Genomic DNA, 18,390 nt, shown 5'->3' on the forward strand with positions numbered 1-18,390 from the left:
TCTCTCTTAGTACTCGGTCCAGAGGTCTGACCATTGATCCTGCGGTGCACACCCCGATCAATCGGACAGAGGCTTGGATCCCTCCCTCGCTCTTACGACCAGGGAGGCTTCCAAGGTTGGGCGAACACCAGTCTGTTCACAAAAGACTCAGATTCCACCACCAAGAAGTGAGGTCTTCCTATTGTAAAAGGGACCGAAGGTTTGTATGCGTGTCGGAACAAAATGACAATTTGTCCAAAATTGCATTTTTCCTAACTATACAAACCTGAGGTCCTTTTACACATAGCCCCACCTCATGCCACCCCTCACTCTGCAGTTTTTGCTTGGGCCAAAAGCAAAAGTGATTTGTTTACCTCCCAGTCGCGCGCGCGCGCCTGTCGGACAAGCAGTTAACTACCGAACCTCTTGTTCGAAAGCTTACGACCTATCCAGCTGCCGCTAGTACCTTCCTATTGTAAAAGGACCTCAGGTTTGTATAGTTAGGAAAAATGCAATTTTGGACAAATTGTCATTTTGCCCAGCCTCTGTCAAGACTATGCGGGAAGGCAGGCATTGGGTGGGATACAAATAAACATATCGGTGTAAGAATTCTCGCGAATAAGGTGACTTTTCCAGTCTGGTCGACGCTCCAAGGAGGTCTCTCCTTTCGTCAACAAAAGATGCGCGAACTCCTGATGAAATGGACTGCCATCGGAAGAGCTCTCATTCATTAGTCAGTCTCTTCCACGAAATAGAATGAAGTTTAGGTACAATAACCTAAGAAGTTTGAACTGTCATTTTCGGTCCTCTGTTTTCACTTGAGAAGATTCCTCGAATAATTTTAATTCGTTTGTTTGGAAGAACGAATACAGTGTATTTTCACTCTCTCTTCCTTGCAGATGAAAGAATGTAATAGAGAATTAGCTGTCCAAGTGATTACAATACTTATGTATTTTATCTTTGCGTTATATTACTACTGTATGGATCAAGTCATATACGCACATCGTAATAACTGATACGGATAGTAACCGAAAGGACTCGTATTCTAAGTGTACTTAATCGGTCCTTCCTGCAAACTTCCAGGAGTTTCCGGTGTAAGGACAACGCTAAAATGTATTGTTACAACAACACCAACTCAGCTTCTGCATCTAGTGTATTCGGTTTCGCTTAAATATGCCTGCTTGAGAATTCTCTTCTAATTGATATTAGGAACAGACCTATTCCTTCGTAGAATAGAGTAGCTGGTAACTCAGGCAGAGTAGTGCGAGACGACCATTGGTAGCTGCTGTCGTTGTAGATGACGCAGTATATTTAATCGGTACTCCCTGCAACCTTCCAGGAATTTCCGATTTAGCTTTTGGTTATTTAAGCGTAGTGTTATGACAACACAAAATCAGCTTCTGTATTTAGCGGATTCTGTCTCGCTTAAATATGCCAACTTGAGAGTTTCGTGCTGTTCAAATAATGAAAAATCTATTCCTTCATAATATGGAGTAGCTGGCAAACTCAGGCATATACTGCGAGAAGGTGAACGTGAGCTGCGTTAAACTGTACACCAACTCAGTATCAGGTAGCTTGCTGTTATGCGCGGTCGTTTAAGTCTCTCTCTCCCGTGGGATTGATTGACGAACCGTATCTCTGCCCTACAATCACGGACTTTGCCTAGGATTGAGGGAGATTCTAACATGCATTGAATAAACATTGCCTTCGTTTGCGAAACAATTTTTAACAGAGATATCTATTAAGACTTTTTGGTGCTGTTTACTGCACTGTAACAGAATTCTGTACGAGTTTACCGCAGCATAGCATTATAATAACGCTCTCCTAATTATGAAGAGCGCAGCCTTCTTAGGGAAGGAAGCATGCTTAAGAGAGGTAATGGATGAATCTGCCGGGGACCATTTCCTCGCTGAAGAAGCTTCTTTTCCTTGAAAGGACTGCAATTCAGACCTCTACAGTTTTGTACTTCCGGAAAACTGAAGTAACATCAAAGATTGAGTAATGATTCTGAACATCTCTCAGTAGTTCAATGATCACCTCAGGTGATAGCGAGATGGTGCCAGGCATCCTGACAGAGGTTCAGAGGTCCTGCCACATAATCTAAAAGAATTGGAAGCAATTTGGTTGACTCTCCAGTTCCTCGAAGAATGAGTTTTGGCCGAGTGGTTCAGATCAACTCTGACAATTCCACAGCTCTCTCACATCTCGAGAAGAGAGAGCCATTGATGGCCACGGGCACGGAACATATCGATCCTCCAGAGGTTAGCTGCACGATTGAAGGAAGTCCGTGCAAAGCTTCTCTATCGACGGCAGCAACTACTGACGTCTGAGTATGCTTTCCTTAGAAGTATGTCAAAAGTCGTGGGCTACTCTAATAGCCTCACTTCGAGAGGTATCTCGAAACCGTTCGGCTCTGAGTCTGACTGCATTCAGACTGTCAAGAAAGTGACCAGAATAAGAGGTTTTTCAAGACTAATGGCTAGTGTCATTACCAAGATAAAGCAGTTTGCCTATCTTGCAGTGTACCAATCGGAATGGCGTTTCTGGAGATAGGGCAGGAAGAATGGTTTTTCCTCCACCTCGACCTTTGTGAATTACATTACCATCTTCCCTTTCCGTCGGAAGAATGGGATGTACTAGCAGTCAACTATTGTAGAATACGGAAGTAGGTTGTTGGCGGCCTTTACGCTCAGATATTTGGATCTGTCAAACAACAAAGCTCTTTACGATCTATGAGGTCTGTGGAAATCTCGAAATTGCAGAATATTTCCTGTGTAACTTTTTGCATGTGACCAAAATTCTAACCACTCTAAATAAGACAAAGAGGGTTAGTGAGGTTTAATACATCATCAGAGGTTTTGGCTTTAGAGGACATAATGCGGTGTGTTCTCTAAGCCTTTTGTTTTTACAAAGAATGAAAACCTGTTTAATCCTTGGCCCAGAAGCTTGGAAATCAAGGGGTGCTATGGATGATTAGGCAAGAAACGGAGAGAGTCCTGTGACCTGTCGGGGCCCTCAAGTTTTATCTAGTTAAAACTAAAGAAAGTGGAGGTCCTTCGGACAATCTGCGGTGTTTCGTAAAAAGACCAGACTTGCCCAGGTCGAAGAACACCCTGGCGTTATTGTTGATGAGTTCTTTTAAAGAAGCTCATTCGTCATGTTTGGACAAAGATTTGAAATCTTTTAACTGAATGTTCACGAGGTGAGGGCGCGGCCTCGGAAGCATTTCAACAGAGCATGGCACTCAGTATCATCCTGAGTGCCACGTTTTAGCGAAGCAACTTTGTGTTCATTTCACAATACCTGCGGGATGTGAAGACGACATTTAAGATTTGCTGCTCGCTGGGGCCATACGTGTCTACAGACACAATCTTGGGGGCAAGAAGTATCACTCATCCTATCCTATAGAAAATGGTTAGGAAGAGTTGTTAATTATGTTTATTGGGTCGGCCGCCAGTGGCGGTCTTCTCAGTCCTTAAGCCTTAGTTAGATATCCTTAACTTTGGCTAGGTTGGTCAGGTGGTGATATATATTACTTCTTAGCCCTCATGATATGGTCAATATGGTCTAGTCACATTGTGGTCACGCTCCCGTTGACAGATCATCTAGAACTCGCCAGCTACATAGGTCACTACCTTGCTGGAGAGACTAGTAAAGCAGTAGCAGACTTGGGTGACAATAATCACGAAGTCAGCTATGCTAACAGGTAAGGAACCAAGATGTCAATCATCTGCACGCAATGTGTTTCCTAAAATCCTTTTCTGTCCCTCCCCACCTCCAAAGGTGGGATTCAGCTATATATATATCTGCTGGGTAAGTTTATGAACAAAATGATATTGTTAAGATACAATAAAGTTTGTTCATACTTACCTGGCAGATATATATAATCAAAGTACCCACCCACCTCCCCCAGGGTTGCCAAACCAGCGCGAAATGCGCTAGTTCTAGTGCATTGGCATCACAAACAGCGCGTAGATTTTGTATTTTGCGCCTAGCGCATTTTCTAGCGCTTTTTAAATTGGTTTGGTGCATGTTTTAGCGCATTGCTGAAAATTTGTATATATAATTTTTTGGTAAATTCCGGCGTAATCAATTCTTTCTAAAGTGGAGAAATTGAATATCATGGGTTAAACTTGTGCAGGACTCTCTCTCTCTCTCTCTCTCTCTCTCTCTCTCTCTCTCTCTCTCTCTCTCTCTCTCTCTCTCTCTCTCCTTCCCCGAGATATTTCTAAAACAAACTTCGTTATGTTTACTCCAGCCACTTTTATAGGATTATCGGCCTACTAGTATTGTAATAATTATACTGTTTTACATTACATATTGAAGTTGTTTATTTTTCATTATAATCCTTAACAAATATATATATCTTGAGTTCGTAATTAATAAATATTAAAGCTCTGTGGAAATTTTGCCATAAAGCAACTGTGCCTGATTACACTGTTATGTCAGCCGTATGATGACCCGTATCAAACGTTTCCTATGACCTCATTGGTATTAATCAATACCTGTATATGATTATCGGGACTGCATATTGTAATATTTACAATAGTTGTACAGAACATATTGCTGTTGTTTATTTATCATTATAGATTTTGATAAATTATGTTTCATGAGTGTAATTAATAAATACTAAAGCTGTTGAAAATTTGCTATAAGGTAAGTGTGGCCAATTGCAATGTCTTGTCTTTATGTCAGCCGTAAGAGGACCCATACCGAACGTTTGCAATAACCGCATTGCTGCTCTCTGTGCTCTCGATCTTTTGTTATAAAGGGCTGCCAGGTTTGGCATTATAATGCCAATTTGGCATTCTCGAGGTATGATTGGCATTCATCTTTTTTATGTCAATGCCAAACCCTGTTTGGCATTATATTTGGCATATTGAAGGTTGATGAGAGTCGGAGAGATAGCCCAAGTATTAATAATAATAACTGAACTGATGCACCTTCAAAAAAAAAAAAAAAAAATTATATATACCTATCAAGCAACGTCAGGTTTCGCTTTTCCAGGAACTTAAAATCAATTTCTAGTTCTCCACCCTTCTTTGTAGGAGGTATGATAATCTGTTTTCCAGTTCTCGACCCTTCTTGGTAGGGGGTATTATAATCCGGTCGTAAAGTGTTCCTTCCGCAAATCTCTTGAATCAGCCCATGACTGCCCATTAAAATTTGTCTGTCATTTTGTTGACTGCTTTTTCTAACCGTGCAAATATGGGGTCAATTTTATAAAAGAAATAGATAATGAACGCTAGGGAACAGACGGAAGGAAATGCAAGTGTGTCTTTATTGAAAGCCATTCATATATAGTTTCTCTTTCTTACTTGAAATCTTGATAACCTTGTGAATCACTTCCGCATCTGAATACCGGGGGCCAGCTTAACAGAAAACAACAACCGAAGGCATTAATCCTATAAATGGTGACCTACCAGACAGTAGACGTGGCTACGTTTGTGCCCCATCTACGATATTTCACCGCTTTTAATGAAGACGTGTGTGTGTGTGGAATTAGGATGAATTGGCAGACTTTCTAATGGGAGGTCCGTGTTTTAACTTGTTTTGGTTCCTCCTAAATCGTTTTTTGGACCCTTGACCCAAGTCCTGAGCACATGTATTTAAGGGATTCAAGTCTTAATTTGGTCTTTAGATATCCTTCATAAGACTTAGTTTTGCCTGTGGGACAACAACTGTGTTTTTCCTGATTGGAAGGAGGAGAAGTAATCTGCCTTAGAGCAAATCACGTGTTAACTGCCTAGACAGAAATTGAAAAACAAGATAATATTCCACGATTTCCATCGGCGCCAAACAGTTCATTTCAGTTGTAGTGACTGTAGTGGCAGCACGAAGTAGTGGTTCATTCAGGTGTATCGTAACATCAGATTGCTATCATTATGGCACCAACATACACTCAAGCCTACAAAAAGAGCTGGGAATCATTTCCAGAATTAAAACCTTGGCTTAAACCTTTAGAAAGAGACAAAACCAAGGCTTATTGTTCATTTTGTAAATGCGAAATCACGGCAAAACTCAGTGATTTGAAAAGACATACAACTTCAGTGAAACATGTTCGAGCTGCAGAACCTTTTTCTAGCTCAAGACAACCAAGACTACCATTCTCACAAATCAGTGACAGTCAACGCCATTCAACTAGCCAAGCAGAAGGACGAATAGCAATGATAATAGCTGAGCATACTTCTTTTTTAACTGTAGATCATGTGTCAGAAGCTTGCAAAATAATGTTTAGTGACAACAGTGCAGTGAACAATATGAAATTACACTGAACTAAGTGCAAAAATATAATTGTATATATGCTTGCACCTCATTTTATAGATATTCTGAAGGCAGATATTGGTGCTGAAAAATACAGCCTTATTATAGACTAATCAACTGATATTTCTGTGATGAAGCTACTTGGTGTAACTGTGCGGCATTTCAGTAAAGAATTTAAGAAAATAGTGTCAACCTTTCTCGGAATAGTGGAGTTAGAAGATGGAACTGCGCAATCGATTGTAAAGGCCTTAAAGAAACTTTTGTTTGATATACAGTTGAATTCCCAGAACTTACTAGGAATTGGAGTTGATAATGCAAGTGTCAACGTAGGTTTAAATAATGGTGTGTGTGAACTTTTAAAGAAGGATTTGGGGCTTCCAAACTTAATCATGGTACGTTGTATATGCCACTCAATTCAACTGGCTTTATCTCATGCTGTGGCAGAAACACTTCCTAGAAACATAGATTTTTTGGTACGAGAAACTTACAGTTGGTTTAGTCATTCATCTAAAAGACAGTTAATCTACAAGAGACTGTTTGAAGCTTTGAATGATGGGCGACAACCACTCCAGATACCTAGGGTATGTGATACTAGGTGGATATCACTGGAACCTGCAGTGACCCGCATTTTGAGTCAGTGGGAAGAACTTAAAATGCACTTCAATATAGCAAGGTCAGATGAAAAGTGCTATACTGCAGAGATGTTGTACAATATGTACAATGACCCCATCAATAAACTTTATATGCTCTTTCTGCGACCAGTGCTACAGGATGTTCAGAGAACTGTGAAAGTGTTTCAAGGTGAAAATGTAGACCCTACCAAACTTGTGTCCGACCTTTCTTATCTTATAATTGCGACAAGTAGGAGAGTTTTGATATCTACTTCAAGAATTGACCCCTTAATCTCTAATATTGCCAGTTATGTTGACCCCAGAGCACACTTGGGATATGAATTTGAGAGGATGTGTGCAAGCTCAAATTTGACACCAGAAGCTCAACGACAACTTCGTGAACGTTGCATTTCATGTGTTGTCAAGCTGTGTGATGAACTAAGACACAGATTACCTGATAACTTTAGAGTTTTGAAAAAAATGTCTTTGATCTCGGTTGAAGAATGTCTGAAAATGGTTAAACAGCCAGTAACAGAAATTGCCGAAATTTTAGGGTATCTTCCTGAACAAATAGAGAAGATTGACAGCCAGTGGAGAAATTTGACAGTTGTTCAGTGGCAAGAGACTACATCAACTGTAAAATTTTGGACTGAAGTGGCCAATTACAAAGATGCAGCAGGAGTAAATAGCTTCCAGGATATCTGTGAGTTGGCTCTCAGCTTACTTTCACTCCCTCACTCGAATGCAGAGGTAGAGAGGCTGTTTAGTCAAATCAATATTGTTAAAAACAAACTCAGAAATCGGCTACATACAAAATCTGTTAGTGCTATAATTGCAATAAGAAGTGGACTCCGCAGAGTAGGTAAATATTGCTGCTCATATGAAATACCAGAAGATGTTGTAAAAAAGATAGGAACAATGGCAGCATACAGTGATGCAAGATCATCAGCAGCTGCTACAACTTCTGCAAGTTCCTCAGTCTCATCACTCTCATGTCAATTATTAGCTGAGGAAATTGACGAGGATGTAGATGACGTTATCTTTTCCCTCAACTAAGAGTAAGTTATTTAAGGAAATGTACTTCTAGTAGATAGTCATCTCATCAGCTATTTATTTCTTTACTTATTTTTTTCTAGAATGTTATACAATCTAATTGATAATTTTTGTTATTAGCATCATCTAATATTAGTATCACCACTAGAATTCATATACAGGGTGGAAACCAAATAGCATTACTAGCGCATTTCTAGCGCATTTCGGACCTCAATCTAGCTCATTTACGTCTAACACATTTGGCAACGCTGACCTCCCCTCAGGAGACAGTGGGAATAGAAAATCTGGATAGAAAATGGGAATGGTTCCTGACTCCCGCCTCCCAGCGGCGGGAATGGGTACTAACCACCTGGCCGACCACTGCGTGTGCCGGGAGTTTTGAAATTTCTGTCGGACTTCGGAGAAATACAGCTATATATATATCTGCCAGGTAAGTATGAACAAACTTTATTGTATCTTAACAATATCATTTTCCTGTCTTGTCAGATTCGTCATGGAACAGCTCCTACTAGAGCAGAAACTAAACTTCCCCCTGCCCCATCAGTCCAAACTCCAGTCACCCCATCGGCATCCTCACCCTCACATTCACGTTCATCTTCCACAACGTCCGCCCTGTCTCCGGGGTCAGCACACTCTAGGCAAGCCTCAGACCAACCAACCACTACGGCCGATATAAAAAGCAACCCACCCTTAACAGCGAATGGTATTACCGCATCCGTTCAAGGCTAGGTTTGTACGTTCTCCTTCTAGGTATTGGAAAACCCCCTGCGGTGATGGGTTTACCATTTTGTGATTTCTACTTGAGGTAAACTTTGTCATGTTCTATACTCCGTATTCTATATACTGTACTTGACTTGCAAGGAAAGTGAATTTCTGAAGTTTTTAAGTTCTTGGAGACTGTTCATTTCAACGAATTTCATTGATTCCAGGTTTTGCTCCTTATAATATCTATCTAATAATCTAAAAAAAATTGTAAATTTCAGCATAAGTGCTTTCTTTACCACTGCTTGTATTACATTACGGAATTATCATGAAGGTGTGTGGTTTTTCCATTTGCATTTCTGGTTGGGTGTGAGTCTTTTTGGCTCGGTGAGTGGAATCAGATAGTTTTTTTTTTCTTTTTTTCAATCATCAACATCTCTACTCATATACCATTGCTATCATCATCATTGCAATAAGTATGTAGCCTGAACTATTGCCACATTAATATGCCTTAATGATTTTCCATGTATGAGAGGCCGAAGTCTTATTTGAGGGGGAAAATTGAGTAAATTATTCACATTGATTTTCCAGAAATATTTGCTACAAGGAATGAATGTTTTTGTGTGTTTAGGGGAAGCAATAAAGCAATGTGTGATTTATTTTAGGACATACAGAAGTCAATCAAGCATTAGGGTGTGCAGCCAAACCTGTACCCCAACATTACACTTTTTTACTGAGAAATCTAGAACTGGTTTTATCACTGGTCAAGGAAATATAAAATCTAAAATTCATAAGGCACTTTGAGCTCATGCTTTTATTTTGATTTCCATTCATGTATCTTGGTTTTGTACTTAGTAGTCAGTGTGCTTGCTTGTACAATTGAGCCATAAATAGATAACAGTCTTCTTTCCAACCAAGTTCTATTGGTATCTTTTATTGTAGTAAGTAGATCTTCTAAACATGTACACATGGAGGTTTTAGGGTTTTATCTGATTTATGCTTTTCTTTATAATAAATGTAAGTACAGCAATGTTGCAACGTGATACTAAGCAAGTATGGAACTTGATAGATTGAACAGTCATTAGATCTTGCTGTTCATAGTGAAGATTATGAGGCAGATATTCAGAAATTACTTCTATTTTGTTAATGCTTTTTCTTATACTTGTGGTGGGCTAAAGTGCTGAAGGATTTGTTCCCATTGTTTGCACTTTCTATTATACCAGCAGCAGTTTAATGACTTCAGAGCCCATATATGAATAATTAGAATTTTGGAATAATCCTTCTTGTCATTTTTTTCAAAGTTGTGAGCAGTAGTCAGCAGTTTCATGAATAATCTTTGGACAAGCAAGGCAAACAGAGCACACACAAGTTTTGATGTTTTAACTCAAGCACATGTAATTGACTGGTTGAATGAAGTAAACAAGAAATTTTAAGAAAAATGATACCTATAAAAGATTAGTTTTTCATATGGTCTTTATTACAGTAACAACAAATGTAAAGTCATAATTTGGCAAGTTAGTAATCAGTAGATGGATACATCTTTGTCATCCCTGAAACAACTGATTTTTTTAGAAGCATAAAAGGCGTATAAAATTAAATGTTCCTTTTTCAGAATTATATTCTGAGAAAAAAAGGAAATGGTCCCTTTGAAAGCTAAATAAATTTAACTTTGGTGCTGTTTTTACTAAGAATAGGAAACTTGTAGGGGAAACTTCAAGCTAAAATAACTAAGCCAGATATGATTAGTGAAAAGTGGAAGGTCCTGAAATGTGCTGAGCTTCAGTTAATTCAGAGCTTAACTTCAAGTTTAAATTAACAAAATGAATCTGTGAATTTTGAGCTAAACATGTAGTAACTATTAAGGTGGATTCCCATTTTGTTGTCAGTAACATAAATCTCCTGTTGGGAACGCAGACATAGTTTTGGAACAAAATGTTGGCTGTGTAGACCAGTAAACTTGTTGCTTGACAACCAGGTATTTGCCAGTGCTTTAGCTTGTTTTTTTTTTATTGAAGGAAAGGATGTCAATCATTAGGGAGTGTTTGTAAATTGTAAGAGATAAAAGTAATTGTTTTTTTTATAAAGGAATAATTGAGAATAATTGCCCGAAAGATGATACAACGGTGGGAGAATACTTGGTAATTGCACGAGATTTTGAATACTGCATCATCATATTGTAGTTATTTAAAGGTAATTGGATATTGATATATTTTGTAAACAGGTGAGCAATAGACTATGAGTTTAAGTTAACAACATCCCTGAAAATTTTTTTGTACTAAGTACAATATCAGTGGTGGCTCATTGTGCCAAAAACAGGAAAGCATTGTGTATATGTAGTATATGATATGGACATGGCTGTTGGAATGTGGTCAGTTAGAGCTGTGATGCTCAGTATTTGTGAATCACTACCATAAGGTAACAGTGCAAGTCATGCACAATATGGCAATACTAATGGCTTTGAACCCGGGTAAAAATGGTATTTATTTACGTATACTGTTTTTGAGGTGTGGTAAGTGCTTTGATGATTTAAGTACCAAACGATATTCTGTAACTGTAATTTATATACTAAGCCAAATTCATGCTTACGCTGAGTTCATTTGATTATTTTCCATCTCATACCCTAGAAACTTAAGCCTCAGACATTTTCATTGTCATAAAAGTATTTTCTTTGTCATAAAGCACAACCATATGAGAAAGATACCAGTTTTAGTTATAGAAAGTTAATGAAAGAAAGATCTGGAGGTTAGGTCTTAACTTGTAGGGATCCAAGAAATTAATAGGAATGCATGTTTCAAGAGGCTGTCAAATGATTGTAAAATGGGATTGTAGAATACACTGTTATTTTCAAGATCATTCGGTGTGGTAAGTTGGTTTATGGTATCTTCAGTAAAACAAAACCTAAGTGAAACAGACAGCTATGCAGGTATGGGATTCAAGGCTTCATGACTTAGCAACAGTATATAACATTGTAATCCTTTCATATTCCTGTTGCCATGTCACTAACATTTATGTTAAATCTTTATGCAAAGAAGTCTCCTTAAGTTCACTTGAGTACATATAGCCCCCTACCCAAAGGGCATCTGTAAAATATCACTTTGTGTTTCCAGTTGCTTACTCACATTAATATTTACAAACAATGTCTTGGCTTTTTTCTATTATTTATTCTTGTTATTGAGTTGCAGGTAACAAGGCAACTATCAGGATACAGATATACTAGTGTGTCTGGCATGAAATGGTTTTCTGGTGTTTTTTTTATGATTTTCCTCATTTTTTTCTATGTACTGTATTTGTTTGTTCTATTTCCTTTTTGGCTTGAAGTATGCAAAACATTCCATTGCTGCTGTGTTAGCATCGGTCTATATTAGCATGTCAAGACTGCGTTTCCGTTCATCTTAGACTCACTCGGTGTGTTTTAAGTAACTGCACAGCGTGCTTGTTGGTCTTCTTGTGATTTTTGTAGCTTTAATGTAGGAAAAGGAAAATATGATTTACCTTCCATGTACTCTTCAGTAAATGACACTGCGGGTGGCGCATTTCGATTGTCTCAGCACTTTTTTTTTTATTTTGAATGAATGGTTTTTGCCAGTTTAGTGTTTATTTCCCTTTGCGTTCTTAGTATTTAGTTTTCTGTCGGAAGTGTAAGAGGAATGCTGTTGGCATGGTGGAATAAATACCTGGTAAAAAAATTTTATTTGCTTTATTGCTGAAGCAAAAGGTCTTGCTAGCCTAGCATTCATTTACCCTTGCATTACGTATAAGTATTTGATTTTGCATATTAGCAGTGTTTGATGAATGTGTATAACTTTGGAACCATTGGTCGAATTCTTTCCGTGTGAGCCACTTTTGTTATTGTATTATTTATTTGTCGAGATGCAAGTAGAACTCCTGATTTACCTCAGTTGTCTTGGCATTATATTTCTTTTTTTACTTTTTTTTTTTTTTTACCTTAAAGGTGATGCATTTTGCTAGTCAAAGAATAAGACTTGAAATTTAGGAATACAGTAGTTACAAATGCGGGCATTTAATGTACCTTTCGTTCAAGAGTTTTTCTTTCTTGGAATCACAGTTTTTTTTAATATAGTTTTGTTGATCTTAAGTGCTTTGCATTAATGCTGCATTAAGTTTTTCAAAGAAATTAAGTAATGTCACAGTTAGTGCCTTTAAATATAAATATCAGAACATGTGACACTCTGGATACAATCAGTTGTTGACAGACGAATTAACAACAAAATGCATTTACTTGCATTTTTGTTAGGCATTGTGATTAATCACTTATATCTTCCACCAAAAATGGATACTGTGTAAGAAATCAGATGCATTAGAAACCTGAATTATTCAAGATGCATTTGTATGTATATATATATCCTACATATAATTATCATTGGCTGTTTTGCTGGCTAAGATTAAAAATGCATCTCGAAAGAGTCTGCTATTGCATAAACGTAGAGGGTGTAGTTAGTACATAGATTGAATTATTTATGTTTTATTTATTTAGATTGGACTGGTTAGAGTTATATTTATGTGAGGTACTCTTCTAGTATAACATATAAGCTCTTGAAATGACATTTTTTTTCTACTTTTTAATTTATAATTACATGCCAAGTTACTAATGATCTAGGTAGCAATGCTATGTTACTGTCTTGGTTTATTAAAAAAAAAAAGATATTAAGCAGCTACCATGTGCATTAATAGAACTATATGTGTATATATATAAATAATACAGTATATATAAATGTTTGTGGAACTGCTTTGTAGAAATATTTGTTTGGAATGTGGGTTTAATTATAATTTTGAAAGAAATTTTGTATCACGTGAAATTGGTATATAACTGTGGCAATATGTTTCTGGTCAGTATTAATATTATCCTTCAGAGCAGTTCCTAGTTGTTGATTGTACATAGCTATTCATTTTTATGAGCACAAATATAAAATCAAAAGTAACAGTTCTTTATTATCCTTTAGTGGCATCATGACGTCAATACACAGTACAAGTTTGTAGTCGGCGATGAATGGAGACCACTACTAGAGTTCCATCAACCTGGATTACTTATATCTTAGTTTTACCAGACCACTAAGCTGGCCCGAAGGATTAGATATTTTTACGTGGCTAGGTTTGTTTGTTTGTATGGTGCTTTTACGTTGCTTGGAACCAGTGGTTATGCAGCAACGGGACCAACGGCTTTACGTGACTTCCAAACCATGTCGAGAGTGAACTTCTATCACCAGAAATACACATCTCTCGCTCCTCAATGGAATGGCCGAGAATTGAACCCGCAACCACCGAGGTGGGACGCCAACACCATACCAACCACGCCACTGAGGTGCTCTTACGTGGCTAGGAACCATTTGTCCATCTAGCAACAGGACCTACAGCTTATTATGGGATCCGAACCACATTATATCGAGAAATTAATTTCTACCACCAGAAATAAATTCCTCTGTTTCTGCGTTGGCAAACCAACCCGGAGGAACTTAACCCATTCACACTCAGATATTTCACCTAGTGTGTTGTCTTGTTTTTCACCTTCCAACTTTTTGACATGGTCTGTGTTCATCTTTTAAGAACGAACCCTACGGAGGTCTAGCTTTTTGACCCATTGATGTTAACAGAGTACTGATAGTGCACAACAGCAAAGAAACTAGGATGAGGTGGGGTAATACCATACCAGTATTGGAAAAATATTTGGCAAAAATCATATATTAGCCAGATTGAGTAAAGTGTATGTACAAAATAAACTGAAAAGAAATGGGCCATCTATGGTGTACACGTGAATTGTTAAGAATAATGGCAAATGCAATTTTTAGATTTTCAAAAACTTTTTTTTTTACTTCGTACGGAGTTTAACCATGGTTGAGTAACACCATAGTGAGGTTTTTTAACTACCTGTAATTGTATGGTAATGGTGTGATGGGTTTTAAATGGCTAAGATTTCCTTAAATGGATGTGTTTAGCTTGTTAATGTGTGAAATGAAAGAAATCTAATGCAAATTTACATTTGTTGTACAAAAAGAGAGAATAAAATATATACATTCTTTGTATAGATTATTTACATCCTACCTTACCTCATATTTCACAGTATAAATATGGATATTTTCGCTTTTAAATCTACGATCAAGGCATAAGTGTATTTACCCCACTGGTACCTGTATAAAATGTTAGGTAGTTTATAATAGTTTCTCTTAGAAAACAGACAGGATACATGACATTATAGTTCTCAATTCCCACCTAAAAGCTGGAGATTGTATGGACCTGGCCGCCGCCTTGTGAGGGAAGTGTGGTGTCAACGGCATTAAAAAGAAATTAAATGCTCTGCGCTGAATGGCCTTCTTGGCCCCAGTGCCTGGGCTTGAGCCCTAAATATCATACATCCAAACAAGTCCCGTTCGTATAAGCTGACTCTTACGACTATGGCAAACTGTATTCCCGATGGTGGTAACTGATCTAGAAATATCACTTTAAATTCCTAACGCCGCCCTCCCCCCAACTCTGCACGTTTAAGTATAGAGCAACTGGATTAGTATTGTCTTCGTGGATATTACGAAGCCTTTAGGCTAATACACAAACATTTATTCATTCCAGTGATTATGGGACGTTTCATAACGTCACAAGGTATTCAGAATATTATCCATTTCCAAGTTTTTTTTAAAAGTTTGATATACGTTTTGCTATGGAGAGAGTGTGAGGAACAGCGGCAGCTTGGGATTGCAGAAGGGCCTCTCTATCTCTCTCCTTCTGTGTTGGCTTGGGTGGGGGAGGGGGTTTATTAATTGGCAATTTAATATAAATCCTAGAATGCTTTAGTTTTCTGTGCTGAGCCAAATGTCTGCCAGAATTTGCAACAAATTCTCAAGTTTTTATTTTCACTTGGCCTAGTCCTGATAAGATGAAGTGCGACAGATAGTAAGTGGGCAGTTGTTTCCTCTCAAAAGCTCCAAGTCAAAACATATGGCCAAATTTTGAGAAAAGTACCTACCAAATTCCGCGCAGACAACCTACAGATTTGTAACGATAATGCGAATACTTTGTGCAGGTTTGAGGCAAGTTAGTATATTTATTAGTAAACATTTGTACTATATAGGCTATATTGGGTTGCTCTATAAGTTATTCTCACGTTCACGCTGTGCTTCACGTCCACATTCTTTATTTTTTGTTATATAAATGAGATATACAGTTTGTAATAAATGCTAGATCTGTAACACTTTACTAGGTCCAGTAAGGGACTCCGTAAGCTACCTTTATTGAATTGTGGGTTGTGGCCGTTCACGAAAATGTATAGATCCTTGAGGCACCTCCGCCCTTGGAGTGATAAGGCTCCTGCTCCTTGTTTAGTTGTTGAATGTGGGTTCCACTTTTCATACCTTCAGTAAAGTTACGGTTAAATGCATGAAAATCAATGGCGTTGTGCGAAGTTGTAATTTGTACAGTAGGCCTATCATGACGTCATTAGTTGTAATCAGTGCAGTTTTGTGTTTTTGCGTTGCTATTAATGGCCAATTTTCCCTGTGTTTATGCATGTTGTTTGCTCCTGTGTTGTCTGAAGCTCTCAGATGGTTCTATGGGAATTTCAAATAGCAGAGTGGTTTATAGTTAGGCGGTTGAGGTGTCCTTTGCTGGTTTACCTTATATATATAATTTTAACTTTTTCTTTTTAGAATGGGGAGGTATATAGTGGCAAGAATGCCATCATAGGCGATTACTATTATCATTTAGCAAGCGATGTACCTGTATTATATATATTTATTATTCTGCTGAAGCCAGCCGCCATATTTCTATTGAAACCTAGTACTGCAGCCATTGTTTGATGTGCCACGAAAATAACTTGCTCGGATTAAGGTTCCAGGTGGTTAATGTCATGTAATCTAACTTTGATTAGTGCTTTTAAGTATAAGTCTGATCCAAGAATTGAAAAATCTCGTGGAACACGTTAACCTGGAACTTTGTTTTTCGTGATCGTAACAATAACTTGTAACGATGACTTATTCTTCTGTAGATTTGGAATTAACTAGAAATATAACAATGGTTTTTCGTTATTCCTCATGTACTCAGAATCAAGAGATCGTAGATACCGAAGACGCCGATGAGTCTCTCGATGACAGGCGTGTAAATATACCTAGACCGTGTTTGCAACCACAACATTAGTCGCAGTCAAGGTATTTCATTCGTTTTCGTCCCACAATTCTTAAATGCACCGAAATTCTGACTGACTTCGGAGTTTTTTTTTTTTTTTTCTTAAATATTCGATTCAAGTGTGTGTGTGCGTATTTACTTATGGTTTCATGTATACAGAGTAAACAATTTTCTTGGGATATTGTGAAGGTGTCGATCGGACGAATATGCGGTGAACTATACTATACTCTGTTTTTTCCATCTGTCTATCCGGCTGTTGTGTTTGCGCATGGTAACACTGCGTCCCGGGCTTTAGATAGTGATATTCAGCTTACATTCAACAATTATAATAATATCCTATTTCGAATATTAACGGTGTAATTCGCATACAGTAAATTATTAAAACATTTTCAGTTGCAAATGTACACCCAGATATCCTTTTATTTACTTAAAACTTACACATAGCGTAACTATTTAAAGGCCGGGACGCAGTGTTACCATGCGAGAACACCACAGGCGGATGGACAGATGGAAAAAAAAACCGAGTATAGGTTTTTTCCATCTGTCCACCCGCCTTTGATGTTGCGTATGGTAACTGCGTCCCGGGCTTTATAGTTACATTCACCTGACATTCAACAATAATAACAATATCCTATTTCGAATATTAACGGTGTAATTCGCATACAGTAAATTATTAAAATACTTTTCAGTTGCAAATATACACCCAGATATCCTTTTATTTACCTAAAACTTACACATAGCGTAACTATTTAAAGCCAGGGACGCAGTGTTACCATAAAGCAAACACCGGGCGTGTGAAAAGATGGAAAAAAACAGAGTATAGTGTTAAGTCAAGCTGGAAAATATGTATCATTCTTTGATGGTAGTTTATTGACTCATTACTCTAACCATTATAACTCTTTAGTTGAACTTGGTAAGGCTGATAACCATGACATGATACAAAACAGTTATAGGTAAAGAATTCTTTAATAGCTTTTTAAAAAGTCCAGCAACTTATATAAAGGTGTAAAAACTCAAGAGCCATAAGTAATTAATTTTAGCAAATGGTATGCATAATGCAAATCATAGGAAACAAGGCTTTAAGAGAAAATCAATTGATTGCTTATTTTTTTATTACATATTTTAATAATATTTAAGACACTTTGGTGAATTTCACGACGGGGTCCTTGGCTTAAAACATATTGACGTTTTAAGAGAACCATTCATATATATTCGTTAACTTAAACACATTAAAAAAATGACCAGCGACAAAATTATCATTGCCATGCTAAAATAGGAACATTGCATGAACTATGATACATAAATAAAACACAGTAGACTGCACAAATAAATAGATAGGTTAGTAGATTCGTGTGCTAGTAAGTAGCAAGGAATAAGACTTGATTTTTTAACTATAGTATTTACTTTTAATCATATCGTATTGTATACTGTACTTGGGATATAGAAGTGAATTGCTTTTATAAAAATACGGCACATTATGGAAATTGCTCACGTAACTCTAGTATAAACATTTGTATATATACTCATATCTAGTAAAAAAATTTGTATATATACTCTTATATCTAGTATAAAAATTTGTATGTATACTCATATATACATGCATGTGTTTATTTATTCATTCATTTATACTCGCATATTGCACTCAACCAACCGT

At 37.4% G+C, this 18,390-nt stretch overlaps 1 protein-coding gene across 4 annotated transcripts in view; it reads left to right on the top strand.

The window, feature by feature from the left end:
• The window catches only part of LOC135212946 (pyridoxal-dependent decarboxylase domain-containing protein 1-like), a 286,832-nt gene extending 272,191 nt beyond the window's left edge, over window positions 1-14,641 (top strand). For 2 of the 4 annotated variants that reach the window (XM_064246695.1, XM_064246699.1), the window contains exon 17: window positions 8,394-13,549. In XM_064246695.1, coding sequence (XP_064102765.1) covers window positions 8,394-8,636 — 243 coding nt within the window. In that variant the 3' untranslated portion in view covers window positions 8,637-13,549. Of the gene's footprint in view, window positions 1-8,393; window positions 13,550-13,570 lie in introns of those variants that run through there. The other 2 variants (XM_064246696.1, XM_064246698.1) reach the window with 2 other exon arrangements.
• The last annotated feature ends 3,749 nt before the right edge of the window (window positions 14,642-18,390 follow it).

This window comes from Macrobrachium nipponense, chromosome 42 (genome assembly GCF_015104395.2).
Source record: "Macrobrachium nipponense isolate FS-2020 chromosome 42, ASM1510439v2, whole genome shotgun sequence".
In the NCBI taxonomy this organism is placed as follows: domain Eukaryota; kingdom Metazoa; phylum Arthropoda; class Malacostraca; order Decapoda; family Palaemonidae; genus Macrobrachium; species Macrobrachium nipponense.